General features: G+C 42.0%; 2 protein-coding genes across 2 annotated transcripts; both read left to right on the top strand.

The window, feature by feature from the left end:
• Positions 1 to 515: 515 nt before the first annotated feature.
• On the top strand, positions 516 to 19,884 carry trpa1b (transient receptor potential cation channel, subfamily A, member 1b). The gene is made up of 28 exons (XM_034572619.1): positions 516 to 716; positions 3,037 to 3,180; positions 3,613 to 3,775; positions 4,018 to 4,193; positions 4,964 to 5,071; positions 5,257 to 5,365; positions 5,900 to 6,045; positions 7,152 to 7,288; positions 8,575 to 8,623; positions 10,136 to 10,235; positions 10,320 to 10,420; positions 10,964 to 11,139; positions 12,402 to 12,566; positions 13,631 to 13,745; positions 13,985 to 14,151; positions 14,569 to 14,659; positions 14,787 to 14,846; positions 14,959 to 15,048; positions 15,361 to 15,431; positions 15,594 to 15,747; positions 15,878 to 15,967; positions 16,322 to 16,491; positions 16,575 to 16,704; positions 17,512 to 17,694; positions 17,942 to 18,010; positions 18,487 to 18,588; positions 18,693 to 18,811; positions 19,192 to 19,884. The coding sequence occupies exons 2-28, from the start codon at positions 3,094 to 3,096 to the stop codon at positions 19,391 to 19,393; spliced, it is 3,330 nt and encodes a 1,109-aa protein (XP_034428510.1). The 5' UTR covers positions 516 to 716; positions 3,037 to 3,093; the 3' UTR covers positions 19,394 to 19,884.
• A 2,948-nt stretch (positions 19,885 to 22,832) lies between these two features.
• LOC117753888 (musculin) lies at positions 22,833 to 24,473 on the top strand. The gene is made up of 2 exons (XM_034572380.1): positions 22,833 to 23,505; positions 23,719 to 24,473. The coding sequence occupies exons 1-2, from the start codon at positions 23,104 to 23,106 to the stop codon at positions 23,800 to 23,802; spliced, it is 486 nt and encodes a 161-aa protein (XP_034428271.1). The 5' UTR covers positions 22,833 to 23,103; the 3' UTR covers positions 23,803 to 24,473.
• The last annotated feature ends 606 nt before the right edge of the window (positions 24,474 to 25,079 follow it).

The raw sequence follows: 25,079 nt of genomic DNA on the forward strand, positions 1-25,079 counted from the left end.
ATCCTTAGTTAATGATATACCTTATCTGATAATCCCGCCCGATAAAGATTCCCTGAGGAATATTCCTTAATCCCCACGATCAACAAGGAGGTTTTAGAGGTTGTCTTCATTCTCTCTTGTCAAGAGTCTCTTGCTTTTTGAGCATATGCAGCAGACCAGGCCTTGTCTGGGGCAGAGGGTAACTGTTTGATTAATGGTATACGATATGGTAAACGCAGTTGGGTGGTCAGGTTGCTGCTTTAGTTTGTTTAAACTTCAGGATGACATCAAATCAAATACAGCAATAAGGACGGGACTGGAAACTTGAAAACGATTAAAAAGGTTGTTTTGTACATGAGCACGTGCTCTGCTTCCTCCCGCATGAGTTTCATGTTTGGCAATTAAACCCCAAAACACTTTTTCGCCATTCAAATTAAAGATCACATTTCTCCTAAATAGGGTGTCAAGCATCCAGGCTAATTAGCTTATCAGGAGTGGAGACAGCAGTGAGCAGTGTTTGCTGCTGAAGGCATCGCTCTCATGTTACAACATGCGGGCTCGCCCTCTCGTCTGTGAAAGCATCATGAGAGTCGTTCTGTCGCAGGGGGGCAGCATCTTGTGGGCATCAGGAGTCAGACTGGGGAGTAGCTCTCTCCCCGTAGTATTTAAAACCCTGTTGCAGTGGCGAGGAAGAGCGTCCTGTTTGCTCAGCTCGTCAGCAGCATCACGCAAACACAGTGAGTACACTTTAGCTCCTTCTTTAACGCTCAAAACTTTACAGTCATGGAAATGTACGGGCGAGTTTGGATGCTTACAAATGTTTTCATTGAGGAAAATATGTTTTAGTTTAAAGTTACTTGAACTTAAAATGTAAACTTAACTTAAGACTGCAGCGTGTGTTTAACATCCAACAGGTGTGCACACTGAACACAGCAACTCATTTAATATGCTCTACATTCATTTGAGATAATCATATTATTTATAAAGTTTTGCATTAAGTTTTATAATCACTGTGTTTTAAGTTCCATGGTCAATTGTCTAATAGTTGAGCCTCTTTAAATTAGATTTTTGTTATTTTGCTGAAAAAATTGTTTCTTCATTAGGAATCTGTCTATTATTGAAAGTGTTCTGAGTAATTATAGTACATAGTTATGGTTCAGACTGAACTATAAAAGCACATTTCTACATGCAAGGATGTTGCAATTAAATAAAATTGTATCTCCTGCTTGTTCCTCAGCTGTGGAAATCGGTTTAACATGTGCCCATTAGTGCGCTTCCTGCACACTCGGCTTCTGCAAACAGATCAGTTGCAGGTTCATTTACAAAGGACAATGACACTTATTTACCACTGATGATCGGAAATGAGGAATCAGCAGGGAGGGTACATATACGCTGGGTCATTATCAAAGTCACCAAATTAGAGGAAAACAAGGCTGTAAACTTCCTTCTGTCATACATGGTTCCATAGAGGATGTATGAGGTGCAGATGACAGGTGCCCACCGCACATTCTTTATGAATCATCGTTTATTTTATAGTGTGGTCACGACTTAAGTGCAAGGCTGAACCGAGTATTTAATAATTGATGGATCATAATAGATTTTTTGGGTGGAAATTATTTGGCAATATCATATTACAAAAATGGCTGAAATATATCGCTTGCATATGTGGTTCTTCCTTGGGAGAAATAACACCAGCCTACAAGTTTGTTTTCTTAATTTTCATGTCATGCACATGAAACATGGGTTTATGGGACACAAGAAGTACAGTTTCAGTGCTCTGTCAATTATTTTACACCTCATGAACCAAGAATTCTGCCCTCTTTCCCAAGCCTCGCAAATAAAATCTATACAACCAAACTAAAACAAAACTTCCCTGACTGAAGCACACCTTTAAAATCCTTCAACCAATAGAAATGAGCACAAATTCAAAAGAACAATTCTTGTGTCCTCATACCCAGGACAATGAAACAAAAAAGTAGAAGTAAAACACAAGATTAGAATATAGCTATTCTTTATGAGACAATAACTTTGGTATTTTGATTTATGCCATGTATCAAAATACCAGCTCCTGATCTCTGTAATTTCACTAAATAATCTGTTTTTGTGTATCTACCACACAGCTGTTGCATATAGGGTGTATCCTTATGAAGTCGCCTGAAGCCCACATGTTCTAGTAAGAGCTGCACTTTTGCCTGCTGGTTGTTTTTCTTCATTTGCAGGTAAGAACAATCCATTGCCAATCTGCAGAGCTGCCTGACAAGAGTTGAATTAAATCAATCGCCATGGTGACCATGGTCGTTAAGGGTTAAAGTTAATTATTGATCTCTAATCTGGAGATCGGAGTCAGAGTCGTGCTGCTCACCTTAAAGCAGCCAGTAGAAGCCTGTCTGTTGAGAAGTGGTGTTTGAGCAAAGTTGTACAGAAATGTGATTTAAATCAAAAGTGAGCAACAGAAACAGAAAATAATTTCCTCAAAATGTGACTCCCGACATAGCTGCTGTTTTGACCTGAGAAACAATTTCGATCAGTCACAGTGTACACCCAAAGGAAAGCGCCGCGGCATAAGGTCGAGAGGAATTTCCGACATAAATGCACCGTGGTAATTCGCCCACCAAAAAAATGTCACATGTCGTTTGGCCCTTATGAATGTGACCGAGGGGCCTCGTGTGCGACACAAATTGCAAGGTCTCCCTCAGTCGCGCTCACACAGGATCACGCAAGGACACCTGGGACGGATTCAAACACGCTGCCCCCCAGCTGTGAAGAACATAATTGCTTTCTTCAAACAGAGGGGGCTTCGACCTCCGAACACTCGGCAGATCTGAATGCCCTTTGGGGTGGAGTCAAAGTCATCTGTACCCACATCCCCTCGTGGGATACACTCCTCAAGAGGAGTCTATGGTTCAAGGCGTCATCTGCCCTCTCTGGCACACAACACTTTATGTTTCCCTCGCGTGTAAAACAGGCTTTGTGTGCTCGGTTACTGTACAGGACCTAATTGAAACTATCTTTGTTGTGTGTGTGTGTGTGTGTGTGTGTGTACGTGGTTGTGTCTAGACGCGTGTCACTGTCGTCCCTCTACATGAGGGCTCGTCTACGCGGAGGTTCTGTTGAATGATGAACTTCAACAGGGAGCTGAGCTCGTATACGTGTGTGGTAGCAGAAGACGATCCCGCCCTGGCAAGCCTAAATGTGTTTGAGGTGAAACTGACATGAAACTGTACGAAAAACTTACATATATATATATATATATATATATATATATATATATATATATATATATATATATTGAAAAAGATTTATTTTTATGAGGTCAATGGACAAACAAGAAAAACTAAACGTTTCTAAAAGACATTTTAAGACGTGATGTCTTTCTTCTGCAAGTCTTTAACAATGTAAGTTATGTAACACTGTATCACTAATCCCAGTTCTGTGCAACCTTAAAGAAAGTCATTGTGAAGAGCCGAATACAGACCTGATTGTATAATAATGTTATGTGAGTGCAGTGAAAATTGGACAAATATCTCTTATATCATCTATTACATCAGAAACCACACAATGGCGATTGTAAAAATATCTGTTGGTCCACGTGGATAGACGTCTTTTCCACTTCTCTTCTCCATTATGTTCTAGTTGGCCGAGAAGGGCGACCTCGCTCTCCTGCAGAACCTGGTGAGGAAGAGCCCAAAGGTCCTGAGTGCGAAAGATGAATGCGGAGCGAGTGCCCTTCATCACGCTGCCGCAGGGGGCCACGTCACCCTCATCCAATTCATCACCACTGTCATAGACTCACAGGGTAAGCATGCCTCAGTCATCGATCATAAGCTGCACTCCAGCACAGGTAAAATATGTGGATCGTGAATCACCATAATTCTGCCTCTAAGTTACTGTATCGAACGGAGTGTTTGATTTGTATCTGGCACGTGTAAGAAGTGGAAGTACACAAATCTTTATGTATTCACATTTTTGTGTGCGTGTGTTTGCGTGTGTGTGTGTGTGTGTTTGTGTGTGTGTTTGTGTTGTCATGTCCTCTCCAAGAGCTGAACAGTTGTGATGAGCAGGGCAACGTGCCCCTACACTGGGCAGTGGAGAGGAACAAAGAGGTGAGCTGCAGGGCTCTTATGGACCTGAGGGCCGACCCCAACATCCTCAACACAGCCCTGCTGTCCCCTCTGCACCTGGCTGTCAACCGCGGACACAACAACCTGGTGGAGGTGAACAGGCTAAAAGTGTTCAAGTGAAATAAGGGTTTTCTCAGTGATAGCAAGGTCATTGCAGAGGTGTTTCGCACACCCGATACGCTGATCATGTTCAAATACGTGCACATACACAGTAAACTTACACATCATAATATATCGATCATAAACCATATATAAAGATGGACGGTGCATCTCCACTTCCTCCTACTATACAGGAATGAAGCTGAAGTACGTCAAATACAATCAATGCCATCTTGTTTAAAGAAAAGAAAGAGTCAAAGTCACCTGCTGTTAATCATTACTTTTCACATTTACAGCAACAAGTCGTCCATCTTTAATTACAGTCTGCTATGGTATAGATATGACACAGGACTTTTTTCCTGCCAGTGCTGGTTATACATGATAGTTAAAAGCGCTCTCTGATGGACCCATCATACCAAAAGGTTGTCTTGATTGTGGGCTAAAGGAGAAAGAATGTAGCCTTGAAATCTCTCTCTATTTTTTTTACATAATATCTTTGAAACCACATGAACCTGTCATTGCACGCTTGTTGTTTTCTAAAGTCATCTGGCAACTTTTTACATGACTGACAAAAACGGACTCAACGGTCTGCTTGGAAAGTCTTTGTAATGTCACCCCCATGGCATTTGGCTGTTGTCCACAAACTGACACAGGTTGCAGTCACAGTATGGTGGAAGATGAAGGACGCACATATGCATATACATACGCGTATATAGAGGACAAGCTGGAGATCACTGTTAAGTCTTCATCTCTGCCCCCTACAGCTGCTGCTGTCTTACACTGCCACAAACTGTAGTCTGGAGGGAGACCTTGGGAACAACCCGGTGATACTGGCCTGCTCTGTCAATAACTGTGAGGCTATACGCATACTGGTATGTACAAAATGTTTTTGTTCAGTTGTGTTGTACCTTCAGTCTTTAAAGGAAAACTGCCTGTCAGTACAAAACAGATTACTTAGCTCTTCTTTAAACTGACAGTCACTACACTGCGGTTTTGTCTCTGACAATGAATTGTCTCTGTTTGTCTTCCTCCCCATCAATTCCCCAATCTGTCAAAGTTAAAGCATGGAGCGCGGCTCTGCCAACAGAACAAGCTCGGCCATTTTCCCATCCACGCAGCTGCCTTCGCAGGTGCAAAGAAAGCCATGGAAGTGATCCTGAAGGCCGGTAGGACACAATGAATGATCTATCATCAAAAAGCTGAAAGTGCTGACAATAATGAAAAAGTTTTCACAAGGCCGAACTGCACATTAGGCTGATAGATAACAAGAGAGTTCACCTCAGTCCGCAGAGACAAATTCTCATGGCACTTTGTCTACAGGCTAGATGCCACAGATTGACAGTGGGTTTATCCACAGTGGGAGGTCGCTGGGTAAATCTTGTGTTTTTGGAGAAAGGCTCAGTCAGGGGGACAAAATATTTATGATGACTCTGCTATTGTATGGCAAGAGAATGAATGGGTTCTTTTTACAGTTTGTGAAATCCCACTGAGAAGCTCAGGAAGAACAGATTCAATTGCTCATTACTTCCTTTTACTAAAAAAACAACAGAGAACCTAAATGTTAATTTCATGCAAAAAAAAGGGGTCCTGCAATTGAAATTCCCTTGAGAGCTTGTTAGCAATAAAAACAAATATGCTTATACCAACAAGCATTAACTACAGTATTTACAATTAAGAAACTGTTTCCTTATTCCCCGTAGGAGAGGAGTTTGGCCACTCAACTGTAAATCACATCAACTATTTAGACAAGTCAAAGAGTAGTCCCCTCCACCTGGCTGTTCATGGTGGGAATATTGAAGCCATCAGCCTCTGCATTGCCACTGGGGCCAAAGTTGACCAGCAACAGGTACTGAAAGCACTTCATTGGTTTACACTTCAGTAAATTTAAGGTACATCCATGCTACTAAGTTTTTATTTGAAAACGCATCAACTCTGCTTACGTATACAACTAGTGTCCATACTACTCCAGAGTTTTAGAGCCAATAAAACAGAGAAGTCTGGACGCTGCTGTCCCCATTTTAGTTTGAAAACTGGGGGGGCTACTTTTTAGTCTGGGCGAGCAGAAACTGAGATGTTTGGAATCAATGACGTTGCTGATTAGGTCTTTCAGTCACAACGTAGCCTTTGCTGATTTGTCAGGCTCCTATCATGTGACAGGAACAAAACAACCATTAGCCTTGTCTACCAGTGTAGAGTGCAACATGGATAATCAATTACAAGTGTTACTGACCCTGTTGTCTTTGTTAACAGTTGTTGTTCAGTGAAATTCTGCATTTTACAATGATACAACTGCTCGGAACCAAATGCTTCCAGTGTTTATGTGTGGTCACATGATATGTGTTTTCAGGTGTGTTCGTATGGTCCTGGATTAAAACCGAACAATACATACACACCTGGGAGCTACGGACGTGTGATCATTCCATGCTATGTCAGATTTGCATTGTTTTCGAATCTCGATCTCATTCGCCTACATGTGTAAAGTGTTCCCTGGCAAAGGGTTGCAACCTCGAACATCAGTCTCATCAGGCCCATCTGGGAGTGATCGTTGTGTTTTGCCCTGGGCTAGTGGCCAGGGTGACAGCAGGAATAGTGAGTACAGTAATAGCTTCAGTTGGCTAAATTGATACAAATTACCTCCATTTACACTGTGGAGCCGAGAGGAGCGATCACTGGCCTCCTTCTGCCTGTCCTGGTTATCTCATTAAAGGCTTGTGTTACAGTCCCCGGTGTTCAGACAGCAAGTCTGGGAGATACTTTGCTAATGCTAATAAACATGGGGGGGAAGTGTACATGTACACGAGAGCCTGCGTGCGTGCTAATTTGAGTGTGTTTATGTTCTCCTCTGTCCAACTCAGTATGTCACTGTGTCGCCGTATGGAGCAGACACAAGCATGTTTGAAGAGCTTGTGAATATTCATAACTCATAACGCTTCCATGTCCGATGCTTTCCAGAATGACAGGTCCACGCCGCTGCACTTGGCCTGCACCCAGGGTGCGACTGAGGTAGTCAAACTGATGCTCTCCTCCTTCGACCAAGTGGAAGACATCATCAATCTAACTGACGGGGCATGTCAGACCCCTCTGCACAGGTGGGCTTCACCTATCCCTCCATCACTGGGACTAATTCATTAATCACGCTTATGGCGGTCCAATGCTCGTGTTTATACCTGAACACTGAGCTTACCATTGAGGACTTAAAAATCATAGTTTGACATGTAAGCAAATAATTTTGTTTGCTTTTTTCGTCAAGAGTTAGATATTTACCATGAGTTGCTATGTGTGTGTCTTGGCTGGGCTCAGTGACTGGAGTCAATACTGTGAAACTGCCAGCCAACCAATATAAATTCCTGTAATGCAAAGAACGTTGGCATATAATCACCTGTAAAACCATAATACTATAATTTTATGACACAGAGCTTGTTCATTTGTCAGCTTTAAGAGGCTCTCGCATAGAGCCAGGCTAGCTGTTTCCCTCTGTTTCCAGTCTTTATGCTAAGCTACGCTAGCAACTGCAGGCTGTAGCATATGTTGATTGTACAGTCGCATCGATCTTTTCTATTAATTCTAGATATAACATGTCTTCACAACATCACTAACAAATACTCGTTAGCACTGATTCTAGCCCCTATTAAAACATACACCCAATGCATTCACTGCATATAGATTTGTGATTATTGTCCCAACAAAGTTGCACCAATCAATCTGCATTATAACAGCTCTGCAACACTGTAATAAACAAAGAACATAAGATATAAAAAGCTTGGCAGGGCCGGCGGAATAATGAACTTTAATTGGGGACAATGATAATGAGGAATGCATAATAAAGATATGCTTCCTACATTAACTTTATCTAAAAGCTATTTGTGTTGGCACATACAGCAGCAGAGTAAGAGCCGCTGCATGGTAAAGGGGTCAGATCGTTGTGAGAATGTGTTTTGTTGTTTCTTTAATCTGGAAACAAAAAGTCCTTACCCTACAATTTTGTTCTGGTTCTAACGCCATTGATGTAAATTACCCCTCCCAAACTGAAGGAAGGTCTCACTTATATCTGCTTTAACAACAACAGCAATGCTCCTATTGTCCCCCAGTTACAGTATTATCTGTGGTTTGCAGATTTCAGTCGTTGAAATCATCTTTCCTCTACTTATGAGAGAGAATACCACAAGAATACCAGGAACTAGTTGTTAAAGCACGTCACTGAATCATTACTATCCCGCAGCTAAGAGTTGTAACGACAAAGGTAAATCTGCTTGTTATGTCGTGCTTTGCTGCAGCAGAATCAGAACGTCCTTATTTGACATCTGACAACAAGACCTAAACTCATAAAGTCACATGGTGTGCGGCTCGTTCAAGTCAACTGTGTTTACTTTTCCAGGGCAACAATATTTGATCACACAGAGCTGGCCGAGTATCTCATTTCTTTGGTAAATATGACACACACACACACACACACAAACACACACACACACACACATACACACACTTTTCACAGCAGTTATCCACAGGAAATTTCTGACTTCATTATCAGGTTTTATCAATCTTAGGTGACAGAAAAGACAGAAAAGCTGCATTTCTTTGTCGTGAATACTGAAAATGTGCAAATTAATTTTTGCATCTACTCCGCAGAGTGTTTATAAAGATGGGTGTTGCATCTCCAGTTCCTCGCACTATAAATGCAGCTAAAATATCCCAGATACGAATGCTGCCATCTTGTCAATTTGGAGCCACAGTCGCGATCAGGGGATGGAGCCATAGTAGAGCAACTGACAAATCACGAATCAGTCTCAGTTGCCAATCACGATGTTTAAACCATTTTTTTAAGCATCAAGCAACTAATTAAAACCAAAGTTACTGCTAAAAATTAACATTTGAAGACAGGGGCGCCGCTAAAGATTTTGGGCCCTGGTGGTCCCAACCACTAACATGGAAGAGGCGGGATTTATGACCTATATTGCAGCCAGTCACCAGGGGGTGATCAAGATGATTTGGGCTTTATCCAATGTTTATATACCATCTCCAGTCTGAGTGGCTTCACTGCTCAATTGCCACCAGAAAACGATTAGCGAATTCAAACACCCCTCTCAGTTCAGTAGAGGTTAATAGCAGAATACCTGTTGCTTGCAGACCATCTGTCACCACTTGTTACACTCAATGGTCCAATTACACAGAACTATGTTGCTAGGAAAACAAAGAACTTTTATCTCCCGTCAACTCATTCTGTTAGCAAACACTGCAGCGGGAGACAAACTGAGCGTGTTTGTCTCTGAAATGCCCGACATAGTGACATCACCTGGCAACGAACACTGACCATCATTCAGTATCCGCCCTGTAAAATGGTGTTTTAATCTGTTATTTCACTATACAGGAGTAATGTCAAAGTGTTTTTGGCACAAGTAATCCAACATTTGCTCAGTGTTGACTCCCCCTCCCCTACTGTGTCTGTCTGCTCATGCATGGCACATTACACATTTTAATCATGCAAGTGGACAGAGGCATTATGTGTTCTGGTTGTCCGTCTGTCTGTGGAACTACCCATCCTATTCTTGTGAATGCGATATTGAATTTCTTCAAATTTGGTACACACATTCACTTGATGAACTGAAGTTTAATTGCCTTGTGAACGCGTTATCTTAAGAACACCTTGAGAGAATCCTTTCAAATTTTGCACAAATGTTCACTTTGACTCATAGATGACCTGATTAGATTTGTGTGGTCAAAGGTTAACGTCGCAGTGGCCTCGGTAGTTATTTCGGGACATACTTCAAAATAATCTTCAAAATCAAAATGCATCGGGAAAGGCCCATTTCATTTCATTGGCGGTGCATGTCTGAACTTACGCAGAGCATGAATTACTTACATTTTAATGTCATTGTGTGTTACCATTGATGTGGTGACTGATATGGTAATGTTAAGGTTTTAGTGTACTGTCTACTCAGGGTGCAGACCTAAACCGCAATGATTGTAAAGGAAATTCTCCTTTGCTGCTGGCCACGAGCTGTGGAGCATGGAAAACTGTGTCTCTGCTGCTGTCGAAAGGTGAGCCACATTTTTGTATTTTACCATAAGTAATGCTCATATGAAATGCAGGCTGTGCACACTCATGATTTTATATATGTTTAGGGGCGTATGTAAATGCGACAGACAGATGCGGTCGTAACTTCCTCCACCTGGCCATTCTGCAGCCTAAGGGTCTGAAGAATCTTCCGCAAGAACTGCTGCAGGTACTGTCGATCAGAGTCGTCTGTTTGCTTATGCATGTTATGCTGCTTAGGTAAAGATGTCATCAAGAGATTGAAATCCAATTTCTGTAATGGCTCGTTCAATTTGCCTTGAGCCTCAGCTGCATGTGTTGAAGACCAGCGGATGAGGTTCTTTACACTCTCACTTAGCCAGATTATAGTCCTTTAAGATATTGAAAGGTTTATCTATAATAATAATAAGCTATAGTCCTGCCAAAGCCCTCAAATGAGCCACAGATAAGGGTGATGTATTTACATTTAATGATTATTTTCAGACAGTGTGTGAATACAGTCACTGTACAAATATCATTACAAAGCTTTATTAGCTTATTTATAAAATGTCAGTATATGTGTATATGGGTGTGGGTGCTGTAACTTTAGCTATAAAAGTTTGACATTTATGCTGAATGACTGCTGCAGCAGACTCAAGTCTTTTGGATTTGTGCATTGTTAAATCAACGTTACCGTAAAATGTTCGTCATAATGTCTCAATGCAATGGACTCTATAATGTTTTTGAACTCCAGAACAACAGTGTGAAGGCGCTGCTGAGCTGCGAGGACAACGACGGCTGCACCCCTCTCCACTACGCTTGCAAACTGGGTGTCCATGACTCAGTAAAGAACATGCTGGGCCTCTCGGGGAAGGTCGGCCTTGCATGCAAGTCCAAGGACAAGAAGTCTGCATTGCACTTTGCCGCCCAGTGAGTTCAATTGGTCCCTGAGGGCATCAGGGCTTTCCATACCACTGGACTAAACAATAATGATTTGAGTTGCTTAGACTTTGCAAATTTCATCAGAGAAGTAGCAGCGATGTCACTGTTACAGGCCAGTGTGGGATGTTCCTGTTATTTGGCTTCTTTTATAATATTCACACCCACAGCAAGTATCCCACTGTATTACTGTTAAAACTGTGGAGCTCTTATTTAATACATTACTCAGTTTCCCTGTCTAAAGAATGCACTTTCACAAGCAGCTTAAAGGTTAGGTAGGTAATCCTGGAAAAACTAGCAAGAGCGGGCTACACTTTGAAAAATGCGGCCCACTCGTCCAAGCTTTACCCCCAAAACACATCATTTCACTTTGTCTGAATGAAACGATTTGTTGTGCGAGGCAGACTTTATTTATTTATTTATGTATCGATACATGAAGAGGATTTCAACAAATAATATAAAAATTGTTTCGGAAATTTGCCAACCCTAAATATCAGGTCAGACAAAGACATTGTTCTAATTACTCTACAATAAGTCTTAAGTTTAAAAGGTGTCTCTTTAAAGGACTTTGACACACAATCTTCCTCAAGGCCTTAAAGACTTTGGTTAAAGACTCATCTTGGTAATTGAATAACAGTGGTCAGATGAAAAATGAGCAGTGTAACCACATTTGAAACCGTTACCCCGCCGCTCAGCTGTGAGAGATGTCTGTACCCTTCCTCCATTTGAAGATTAACTGCCGTGACACACCTATTACACCGTGACCTGGAGGAATTGTCACAAGAATAGAATTCAATTAGCGTGAAGAAATGCTGCTAATAGTGCGAAATGAGGGGATGTTCGACATTATTGTTATTGATTTTGCTATCATGTTCAGCCATTTTATTAGAGTTGGAGGACGAATGAAGGCCGCGCTGCTATGATATCATACTTTCAGTCATCCACCTGTCTCCACACAAAGTGCTGCCGACCTTTCGTAAAAGGTTGGGAGATGAAGAAAGATCACAGAGCAAGATAATACGTCAACTCTGTTCAGATCTTCTCGCAGCCTGTGGCTCGATTTATCAATGACCCTCGCAAAACTTTTATTCCATATTTTAACGACAGGTTCAAGCCCCACACCGTGTCCTTGAGCAATATGCTAAATCACCAAGAGGAAGTGTCGCTGCCCCCGACCTTTGGCTTTAGTGTGATGTGGGCATTTTCATTTCCGTTTGAAAAAGGTTCTTCTAATTGTGAATCTTCTATTTAAGGTACGGCCGCATCAATACGTGTCAACAATTACTGGAGACCATCACAGACTCTCGTTTGCTGAACGAAGGTGACGGTCGAGGCATGACTCCGCTTCATTTGGCTTCGAGAGGGGGACACACCAAGGTGGTGCATCTGCTGCTGCGTAAAGGAGCTCTCGTTCACAGGTAGATCAGCGCAAACATCTGTTCTGATGTCTTTCTGCTGTTTGCAGTGTTCACATCTGTGTACAGCTTTCTCATGTGTGACGGATTGTGACAAAGTCGGTGAAAAATCGTCTTTTCTCACCATTTGTCACCGGCATCTTCTGATAGATAGATTAGACACAGAGGTAGAGATAGAGATAGCTGAAGACAGATTAAGATAAAGAGACCGAGAGATAAAGAGCGAGAGAGAGCTAGAAACAAAGAAAGGGATTTAGAGAGAGATAAAAGGCGAGAGAGAGATAGAGAGCGAAAAGAGATAGAAACAGAGAAAGACAAAAATAAAGACAGAGAGATAGAGAGGCATAAAGAGAGAGAGAGATAAATACAAAGACAGATATAGAAAGATAAAGAGCGAGAGACCTATAGAGAAAGAGAAAGAGATAGACAGAGATAGACAGAGAAAGACACAGACATGATGTTGCAGGTTCAAACATTATCTAATAGTTGGCACCTTTGTTCAGAGCCACTATGCATTATTGTCCATGAGAGGGCGCCGCCCAGCATTTCCTGTTTTTTATACTCTTGGTGATGTCATGGATGACATCACTGGGACAAACCAAGGGAAGGGGTTTTCTTTTTCTTTCTTTTGTGATTTTTGAGCAGTAGTAGTCGTGTTTCGATATATTTCATTTTAAAGAGTGACGCGAATGAGCTTCTTTAGTGGGTAAAATAATGTAAAAGATAATAACGATATCTGTGCAGAAGGAGCACTGTGTCTAGTTACCTGCTCATCATGGTTCAGGCTGGAGGTGTGAATAGAAAAACACTATATAAACAGCTGTAGCCTGTAGTTCCACAGGAGAGGAGAAGTTGAGTTGTCACCAGCATGGTTGGTTTGGGTTCTATAGTTTGATTGTTATTTTGTCTAAGTTACTTGGCGATTGGGGAACACTGTAAATAAAACTATTCACCTGTGAAATTACAAGAAGTCTCCTGAGTCTCCCTGCCTACCATCTTTTTTTATGGCCCCTCGACTCAGACCATCTCACACCGATTCCTGTTGGTTGTTTTTGTCTCGTCTCCAGCGATTATAAGGGCTGGAGCTGTCTGCACCATGCAGCTTCTGAAGGATACACACACACGATGGACATCCTCCTCTCAAACAATCCCAAGTTACTGGATAAAACCGACCATGACGGGGTATGCATTATTATTTCAAAATAGGTCAGCCCATAATTAATTTTGCACGAATATGTGTAGGCCACTGTAGTCATTTTGTACAGTTCATGAATATTTAGGTTTAAGAAGAATTGAATATGTTCAGCAGTTTTCAGCTCAGTCCTCAGCCAGGTCACGAATAAATACTCTACAAGTGGCAGTGAATAATACAGTCATCGCTGTTGTATAATAAATCCAATCTTTCTCCTGTTATTTACCAGAGCACTGCACTGCACATCGCAGCAAAAGAGGGACATGTGGCTGCAGTCAGCATGATGCTGGCTCGGGGAGCGGAGCTCATCCTAAACAAGAACGACACTTCGTTCCTGCATGAAGCGCTGCAGAACGGCAAGAAAGATGTGGTCTATGCGCTAATCGACAGTGACAGGTACGGTGTTAATATCGCAAAAACTGCAGTAGCCTAAAGTTCAGTCTGAAAGAAATTGGACTGCAATTGTTCAGCATTTATCCGACGAGGATGTTTCGCAAAAACCATGTATTTGAGTAAACACCAACTTTTCCTTAAGTTGTCATTAAAGAACAACCCATCCCTTTGCGACAATGCATTTTTCAAGAAATCCAACAGGTTTTTAATTGTTTATTGGAGCAGGAGAATTTGTCTCAACCCACTCAGTACTCCAGTTTATTAGAAAAAAGCCAAAATGACCAAATTTTCAGTTGCATTCATTTCAGATTTCAGATTCTGGGAGAAGTAGTGTCGATCGATGTCAGGAGTTATTTTCTTCAATGTCATGAAGGTTTAATTTCTAGGTGTTAAGATTGATTTCTGTATTTCTGCCTCCAGATTTGTTGAGGCATTAACAACGTTCATACCTGGCTCAAGTCAGAGATGTCCCATACTAGACATGATCGAGTTTCTGCCTGAGACCTACAAGGTTTGCGACTGACAACACATTAATATCGTACATCTGAGAGAACAAAAATCCTCTTGATTATTGCTGGAGTTCACTTCTGTATCACTCTGCACCATCTCTCACTGTGCTTATGTATTTTCCTCAATAGTACCTGTTGGACCGCTGTGTTAAGGAATCTGACGATGACAACAACAGTCCTGACTACCACGTAAACATCACAACACCATAACACATCCATACATATCTTATATACACATTATTAAATGTACTGTATCTGCCATGCAAAATAAAATAAACAGTTTTAACTCCATGTGGTGTAGATTGAATATAACTTCCAATGGCTTCAAGCTCCCCTCGTAACAAAAAAAGCGGACATTTCCAAGAAGTACCAACCACTGGCTTCACTCAATGTAAGCAACTTTTTCTTATGAGCAAATATGCACCTCCTCTTTGGTTTATAACCAATACTGCAGCCAATCACCAAGCAGCGACCAGGATTATTTAGCTCACCGTTTCAGGAAGCTGTCACATCATTTATCTTTTATCTTTCGCGGGCCCAGGTGGGAATAAGATGTGAGATGTGTTTTCTGCTCTGCATTATGTGTACACATGTTCATGGACCTGCTGCTCAGTGTTTTCTAAATTCTAACAGTTTCTTTTTCCTTTGTCAACCTTATGAAGCAATTCACTGCGCGATGATTTTCTGATCCCTCTCTCTGCAGGCGATGGTGCAGTACAACCGGCTCGAGCTTCTCGAACACCCTGTCAGCAAAAAGTACCTGACAACGAAGTGGTGTGTATGAACCCCCAGAGAGTGATCGTTTTCATTTGGATATGTTGTGACAGCCAATCAGATTGACTGATTCTCTCTACTCAACTATTTATGCATTATTTACTTTGAATATCGCTCTTCTAATGTCACAACTGACAAAAAACTGTCTGTTTTAATCCACAGGCTTGCATATGGGAGCAAGGCTCATTTGCTCAACATGTTTGTGTACATGTTAGGCCTGATGCCCCTCACTCACCTGATAGTGACTCTGAGGCCCAGCATGAACACCACTGGGGGGGTGCACGATATCATCATGGTGCCCGTTTCTTTCAAAGAGGTACTCATGACATTGCTGATCGGGAATTCAATTAGAGCTCATACGTAGACCTTGTATTATAGATAAACGATTCATGTGGCTTTTAAAGCAGTCCCTCGAGATGAAGTAAATCTCCGTTGTCATTTCACAGCAAAGTGTGGACCGGTCCATCTCTATGGGGATGGTCTTGGCCATGAACATCTATTCCATTGTGAAGGAGGTGGTGCAGATATCACAAGAGGTACTGTGACGCCAAAAAAAAAATGTCATAAGCTCACATAAAGCCGGTGCTCATAAATATGGCTGAGCAGCAGCAGGTCTGTATGGACACAGTAGCGATCAGGTGTGACGGATGAGCGCACTGTGATTTAGGTCTGCAGGATAACTGGGTGACAGCAGTCACAGTGTCACCTCCACACTTGGTCATTTTGATTAGAGCTGTGAGAAACACTGTCACCTCACATTATACGTCCTGTAATATACAGTTCAAGTGTTTTTTCAATGACACACTGCACCGGCTTCACAGGTCAAGGATATTTTCTCTGTAAAGTTGTTTTATTTGTCACATTATTTTGTTTTTTTTCTTTTGTAAAAGCGCTGGAATTACTTGAAAGATTCGTCCAACAGCACCGACTGGGTTTCCGCCATCTTCTCTCTGCTGTTCATCATCCCCGTCATGCTCAACGTGGAAGGTTCTTTACACTGGCAGGCAGGGGCATTAGCAGTCTTACAATCGTGGATTGGATTTCTCCTTTATCTCCAGAGGTAACGTTCGCTCCCATTTCGTTATCAGGTGTTTTTTTCATGGTGCTCAAGGTAAAAACTGAATTCACTTCCTGTTTCTCCAGGTTTGAGGGCGTTGGAATCTATGTTGTGATGTTTGGAGAGATCCTGAAGACCCTGCTCGGCATCATGATGCTGTTCTTATACCTGCTGTTAGCTTTTGGATTAACGTTCCATGCTTTGATGCTCAACCAGGTGAGAGAAAAAAAACAAATATCAAGTGGCTGTAGGGCCTTTTGCAGTTCACCCATTGAAAAAAAACCTCATTAATCGTGTGTATTCCCAGTCTAATTATTATTTTATGCTGTGGGTGGATAAAAAGGTAAAAACCTTAGCAAATATTATTTTTAACCCATTGATTTTCAGGATCAAAGTTGACAAAAGTATTTCAAAGTAGTAGTCTGTTGCTTTTTCACTTTCACCAAAAGATGATAAGATATATCTCTCAACACTTCTAAAACTCATCAATTAACATGCATGTTTTTTATTTGATCTGTGCAATAAGCAAAGTAGCAGTGTTACATGGGGATGGAGCTGGTCCACTGTCTCAAGTTATAAGATCACAAAAACCAAACCTAGTCCTCCTCCTCATAGCATGAATATTCATTACAAATATCATAACTGTTGGGCCAAAGTTGTCTAAATAATCTGCTCTGTAATAAAGAGATGGGGGGACTAAGCACATTATTGATAAACAGCCGACATCTCCATCTTTAGGCCTCGCTCTAATGGTTCAGCAACAGTTGTTTTAGTTTTGTCTCCTGCAAAATCAAACCAGTTTATTGCATATGCTGTGTGTGGCATGTATTCTATGCGTATGTGCTACAATTTACTGCACTCTATTCACAGGGGGAGACATGTCGTTTTATAAAAACAAACATTTTAAACTTCAGGGCATGTGGGCCACCAAGTCGATACATATTTTATTACAATGTCACGTACGATGCATGATGTTGTGTACCTTTTAACTCTGTGAGATACATTTCTTTGTCCCCCCCTCAGGAAGAGTTTGACACCGTGCCACTCTCACTGATGCAGACCTTTGTGATGATGGTCGGGGAGCTGAACTACCAAAGCAACTTTCTGCAAGTTTACATGAAAGACGAGCTTCCCTTCGGTCCGCTGACTTTCACAATTTTGGTGCAATTTGTGCTGCTCATGCCCATACTGCTGGTGAACCTGATGGTAAGTGGGTCTTTACATTTCACAGGATTTCATAAAGCTATGCAAGTAAGTATTGATGCTAAAAGATACATTTCATTGGTGGCGAGGATTCTGCTTGTCGAGTACAATCCACAGTGGAACTCACATATTATAGACAATAATTTAATAAGTATGAACAATAGTATAGTGCGTGATCCATGTATTATATGTATTCATACATTAGATCTATATACTAGATGGTTCTTATTTGTCTTTGGTTGCATTGTAGATTGGTTTAGCAGTTGGTGACATTGCTGAAGTACAAAGAAATGCTGTCTTGAAAAGAATAGCCATGCAGGTATGTATTGAACCAGCTTGTATGTGGTTAGAGTTTTCACCTCCGCCAAGGAGGTTATGTTTTCATCTGCGTTTGCAAAAACCTACTTGACCGATTTACATATTTTACAGGATTTATTATTTACTTTCATTTTGAAATAAGTCATTTCAAATAAAAAGTTGTTGCTTTTTTTTTAGAGGATAATTCAGAAATCTTGATGACAAAAATCCGGCATGTTTAAGGGACCGATATTTATGAGTGTGTGCAATTTGGTGCAGAGCCAAATAGAAATGTGACCGTTGGGCCTTGGTGGAGGATTGTATTCTCTGAGTGCCATTCTAGTTTAAATACGTGTCCAAGATGGACAGCCTATGAAATTCAAAATATGCAGCAAAACCCAACTAAAGCTTCAAGGATATTCAGCTTGTAATACAAACACAGCCTGTAAGATTAAGATAATTTCATATGACAGATTTACTTTACTTTATTGACCCCAGATTCAACTCCACACTGCTCTGGAAGATAAGCTCCCTTACTGGTTCCTGAAGCGAGTCGACAAACCCTCCATAACCATCTACCCCAACCGCAAGTGCTCCCGGGTACTCTCCGAACAGATACTCTGCAACATATTGATTTGTCTCTCTAACTTGTGTATGTCAGAAGGATTTTCCCCCTCATTCACCCTGACCATCTTTTTTTACAGAACTTTTTACAGCAATTATTCTTTAGGGCTGAGGAGCCAACTGAAGTTTGGAGTTGTGTGCAGGCCAAGTCTCAGAGCTGCACCGTGATAGAGAAAGAGCTGAGGAAGCAGAAGAGCAGGTAAAGCACACAGAGGAACACATGGTGATGAGACGAGAGTGTGTTCTTCAATACATTGATTCATGAAATAAAAAATTACCTTTGAGATTATAGATAACGGATACAACGAATTGCTTTAAGGCGACTAAAATGGTTCATGATCTCATGCATAGGTGACAAGTCACTGTGCTGAAGAGCAATTAATGGTTGTTCTTGATGCATGAGCAGCCCCTAGTGGATTTAAAGAAACAAAGACTGTGGCCAGGTCAAAGAAAGATGTGTCCCTTTTCTCTGATGAGCTATGAAACCATGCAGGAGCATCGCTTCTAGAAGCCTGAACACAATTCCACACAAACGAAGGTCTGCCACTGAATAACACAAACCGACGTTCTCCTCTGCAGGATGAAAGAGATGTCGAGTCTGCTGGAGAAGCAGCACAGCCTCCTGAAGCTCGTCATCCAGAAGATGGAGATCGTCTCGGAGGCCGAAGATTCCGACGGCCCCCCGGACGTCAAGGGCAGCATGTGGCCGACTCTGAGTCGGGCTCAGTCGAGAGGACACGCCGTGTCTCGCTGGGTCCCGCTGATGAAGGCCATCGATTGAGGAAAAATAAGAATAGTGATACAGAAGCAATTATCTAACCCTACAGAATGAAATATCACCACATTATGCAGGTAATCATGGCATTATTACATGACTACTGCACGATGTTGTTCTGTTAAATCAAGCGATAGCCTTTGTGAAGCTTAAATTCATCTAATATCTACATATATTCAATCAAGTGCAATTAACTAAGTAACTGTTGTGTGGTTTTTAAAGAATTAGAGGTTAAAGACTAAATACTGTTGCATATGGAGTTTAAGTTTATAGTCATAGTGGTGTTCCAGTAAATTACATAATATATGATATTAGTAACTTTTAACTGGGACTCACTGATGAATAAATATCCTGTAGCTGTGTGGATGCAGTGTTTCCATACGTTCATGCGCCTTTCTGTGAAATATGTGCTTCTCCATCTATTTAATACAATGTGTCACCTCCACCTTGACATTAAACATTTATTCAAATGTAAAAATAAAAAGGAAGGTGTGTTTTATTATTAGTTTTGATCAAATTTTGTATTTACAATACAGGCATAATTAATGGCTGCAATAAGAGCTTAAAGGAAAATCTCCCATGTTTTGGTTTGTTGCTGGTGTGGCAAAATTTCATCTTTTTTTTTTTTATCACTGCAGAATAATGATTTATATCAAATCTTTACATCTCGCAAAGACAGTGTTTTCAAAAGAGACGGATAAAAAAGTGTTGTCTGAACCTTCAAATGTTCAAAGATAGAACATTCTAGAATATTCTCTTTATTATTTCAGTCTAGTGAAGAACTGACAAGAACTTTTCTTGCAGCTGGAAAAGTGATGTGTAGCCTATTGCTGGTTCAGGGAAGAATTTAACACTTTACTCAATCGAAACATGCGGTGTAGACATAGGTCTGAGTGAATCCTATGTAAATTATTAATTATTAAACAGCGTCCTGAATCTGGTTAGTATTCATTTGTGGTGTCTCGTAAGCCACAGAGACGATAATAATTTAACGGCATAACTTTGAATTCATAATTGCCTATGATTTGTACAATGTACAGTCTTACGCTTGCCTGAATGGAGATCATAGGAAGTTGTGAGAGAAACAGACAAAGGCCTCTGACATCATGAGCGAGCACCTGTCCCTCTGCTTCTCCAGCACCGGGCCCCAGTGAAGGTCGCGACCCCTGAAAGTCTCTGCTGATAGACAAATGCTGGCTCTCCCTTCAAGTCAAGTCTCAAGTGATATTTATTACCGTTGGCCCTGAATGTAATAATTCCCAGGGCTAATACAATAACCATGTAACCATCAATTACACCGATGTTTTCCACAATATTTTTTGCTTTTACTCGAGCGTCTGGAGAATGACTAATGAGCCGAGTGTTTCATGTCAACCTGCCTCCGTTTGGCAGTGACTGAAGCAGCAGGTTGGAATATGTCACCGAGCCAATTCTTTTTTTATGCAATGCTTAAAAAAAAAAAGACGGTTTATCAACGTGGGAGTAAATCCGACAGCAGAATCCCTTCGCTTGCACCTCTGAGTGCCTCCGTCAGGCCGTTCACCTTGCTGACTGATGCAGTGACGGCGGATAGAGATGGCAGCCTGCCTGGACCAAGGCTAAGCTAAGAGCAGGGATCCCTCAAAAGGTCCAGCTGATGTTGGGGGTTTTGTGAAAGTGGTGTAAGAGCGGGGTTGTGGGAAGCACAGGAATGTGTCCTTGGATTAAGAAGCATTCTTGGTAGAGGGGAGCCGGAAATCTGAGCAGAGGAAAAACCACAGAGCGCTTCAAAATCCCAGCGAAATGCACTTTGACACCGAAAAACTGAATTGGAACGTCATTATAAACCAATGATATTATAGAGTAGCACTAGAAGAGCACATATCCTCCGCCAAGGCCCAACTGTCCACTTCAATCAAATTAAATTCATCAAATTGTGCACACTCATATATCAACTCCCTAAATAGGATTTGCTTTTTTCATAAAAAAAAACGCCTTATATCACAATGTCAAAGAAAGTGAAAAAAAAAAAATCCTGGATCTGTTATCTGATCCAGATCCACACCAAAACTCAATGGGCTCTTCAGTGGCCCATACAGCATTCTCCCACCAAATTCCGTGGTCATCCGTCCAGTAGTTCTTGTTAAATGCTGCTAAATAACAGATAAACAAACAAATGTGGACAGCGAAGGCATCAAATATTTAACGACTGACCATATTAGCATATTAGTGAGATGATTTAAATCACACGCCGCCCTCAGAACAGCATTCAGACCAGTGCAGAGCAATAATTCCTCCCTCCAGTGACCCTGGCATGGCCGGCTACCAAAAATCAAGCAAGCATCTCAGCTGCAGTTAGGTAATCCTTGGCAGAGTCTTGCAATTGTCGTAAAAAAATATCTAAATTTCACACATATTATACAGAGTAATAGCTAGCAGGGACCTGGGGTCTTCTGGGAACATCTATGGATTCCTGTAAACGCTATATGGAACTTCCCAGTCATTCAGAGAAAAGGCAGCTCCCACGCGCCCAAACTCCTGTTTTCCCCCCACAGCTTGACTCGCATTGCAATACGCGCTGTGTTTTATTTTGTGGCACTCACAAATCTGACAGACTGCATCTGATATTCTGTCTGAAGGGTATAGTGTTTGGCACAACAAATACACAGGATTTCTTTCTCTGAAACCTTCCCGGCAGCTCTGATATCTCTGCAAACACACTGTGCAACTCTGCAGCTTCCTCCAAGGCCTGGAGCAATCTCATCTTCTCCTTCTCCACTCCCCTCTGTTTGCTGTAGATCTCAATCCACAGTAGAATATAACCCGCTCTCATTGCTGCCGGTTGATACTCTCCCCGAAAAGTTTGGTGGACACAAAACAAATGCAGGAAAAAAAAGTAAGGGAAGAAAAAACCCACTATGGGAATGGGGATCGTTCCTCCTCGTCCCTCTGCCACACCCTTGTCATGCCAACGCTCCAGATGTCATGGGAACCGATAACAGCTGGGCTTGGTGAGCTCGGGCTGCGTGTGAAAAGCTGCTCCATCTGCAGAAACCCAATCCCTCTGTGAAACCAGTAGAGGATTAGGCACTTTTGATAAGGTCCTTTCAGACATCTTTATTAACGAAACACATCTGTGGGACCGACAAACCTGGGAAGTGTTTACACAGTGTGTGCATTCCCCAAAATGTTGCCATGGGTTGTGTGTGTGTTACCATCAGGGAAAGTTATGCCCCTCCGTGGACAAACATTAGAGGGGATTATTATTCCTGTTTGGAAATAATCAATCCTCTGACATCCTCAGAGTCATTTCTGCCCCTACAATGAGGCGATCATTAACAGGGCTTAGTGCGATAGTCAGGTTGCGGATGAGGAAAGGTTTACACACAGTTGTGGTCTTGCTGAGGTCATGGTGGCTTTGGAGAAAAAAGTGGGAGGAGAAATGTCCCACACACAAAAAAAAAACTGTACACATGCCAAGTCCAGGACACTTAAATTAGAGGGGTGGCAAAGCAATGAGGCATGTTTGGGTGTTATTTTCAGATGTGACCTCATGCAGTTGTAGTCCTGTCAAGTTGTGCCATTTTGGAGCTTGAGGCTGAAATAAGTGGGACACACTGCTGACTTGAAAACTTTTTTGAATTCACTCAAATATCGCATCAAGCTGAGAGTCAAACTTGCCAGAAGTGCCCGGAGGTGCCACTCCTGTCCGCCTCCAGGGCGCAGGTGGAGCAGCCATGTCCACTGGCTCCGCAGCGAGCGACCCCGAGGACTATGAGACGTGTTTCAGAAGAGCCGCAGACCCTCTGGGGAGGACTGTGAGGAAGACGACCTGCTACGACCCTCACCCATATTCGGACGAGGAGCCGGAGGACAAGCAGGAGCGCAGGGTCTCCAGGGCGCACCAGAGGGAGGCGCGGCAGACGCAGAGGAACGCGGCCAACGCCAGGGAGAGGGCGCGGATGAGAGTGCTGAGCAAAGCCTTCTCCAGGCTAAAGACCAGCCTGCCCTGGGTACCGGCGGACACCAAGCTGTCCAAACTGGACACGCTGCGCCTCGCCTCCAGCTACATATCCCACCTGAGGCAGCTGCTGCAGGAGGACCGCTTCGAGAACAGCTTTGCGCGCCCTGTCAGCCTGGTAGGAGGACACAACTTCGTCTATTCAGTTTGATTTTTTAGAATTATAGCAAGCATGCAGAGTGAGAAAGTGAAATAATTGTTTTGAAGCGAAACTCAAGTGATATCTCTGCAGATCCATTTCATTTGTTGCTGTGCGTTTCGGTGTGTTTCTTGGAGAGTTGTCTCGCACGTGTCTCCTGACTGATGAACCTGTTGTGTTCTGCTTTGACAGACGTGGCCTTTCATGATGACAGTCCGCTCCGAGGACCAGGACATCTCCACTGCTGCTGTTCGACTTTGTGGAGCTACAGCATAAAGACTCTTATAGGACCATGGAGCGAGAGGAGATGATACAGAAACAATCCAGTTCTCTCCCATCTTTGAAAAATACTGTTCCTGTGTGGCCCGTGTGCATGTGTGCCCCCCCCCCCCCCACACACACGTCCTGAACTCTGGAACTTTATTTTGTCGTGCAAGTTTACAATGAGTGTGTGACCTCTTGTCTTCATTTACGTTTGATTCCTATATTCTGGATTTGGGTTTTTTACGCTGTTGATTATTGGAAAGTATATTACAGCTAGATAGAAGGTTATATATTCTGGTACTTTTGACAGGTATTTGAGTGCGGTTATGTAGTTTCTGTTTTGTTATTAGATGTGAACATATCAAGCATCATAAGGCCCACATGTGCTCTATAAATATATCTATTTATTGTGTTTGTTGTATGTTTTATGCTTTAAAATGTTTGCTTTTCAGATAAAAGTTTGGTAACACTGATCATCCAATGTTTTTGTCCTGCTCTTAAACTTGGAGTGTTTATTTTTCCATTGATTTTAGCAGCATGTTGTGTGTTGACATCCTGCACACATCAAGCTGTCTGAATCACAGGGCGCAGGTTGTAATGTGACTGGAAATGAACATTCTTCAGCTCCATGATCCTCGATGGTTTAAATTAAATGTGGCCAATAGCTGCGTCATTCATATGCAATAAAATAATGTCAGCTTTTGGTTATTTGTGCACTTGGGAAAGACTCAGATCACAATTGACTCTTATTCATAGGCTTATTCTTCACTGCATAAGCTTATGTTCATTTTTTCTTCGCTAAAAAGTGAACTTAATTAGTACCACACACACCATCGTGATATTTAAATGTGCAAATATCCTTTGTAGATTTAAAATTGATGGATTTAAGGATAATCTACACAAGTTGAAAATAAAATAAAAAAGAAACCGTCACAAAACTGGGAAAAAGTTCAGAGTAAAGCTGAAGTTCTCACACACACACACATTGTGCGTGCACAGTCACACACTCATGACCACTTGCACACATCTGACTGACAAAGAGAGAGTGGCTGTGACAGTGATCTCTTGACCTATACGAGTCCTTTAATGCAGTTAAACCCCAAAATGATGTGAGTACAGATGGATGGAAATCCAGGGCCGGGCCAGTCTGGAGGGACAGAGCAACAAAGTGCTTCAGATGAAGAAGCAGACGAAGAGAGGACGAGTTTTCATCAGGTTCATGTGGAGCTGCAGCTGTCGGTGTGTTGGTGAGTTTCCCAGAACTCTGAAGCTCTCTCCTGGGACAAAGC

This window comes from Hippoglossus hippoglossus, chromosome 20, assembly GCF_009819705.1.
Source record: "Hippoglossus hippoglossus isolate fHipHip1 chromosome 20, fHipHip1.pri, whole genome shotgun sequence".
Lineage (NCBI taxonomy): Eukaryota > Metazoa > Chordata > Actinopteri > Pleuronectiformes > Pleuronectidae > Hippoglossus > Hippoglossus hippoglossus.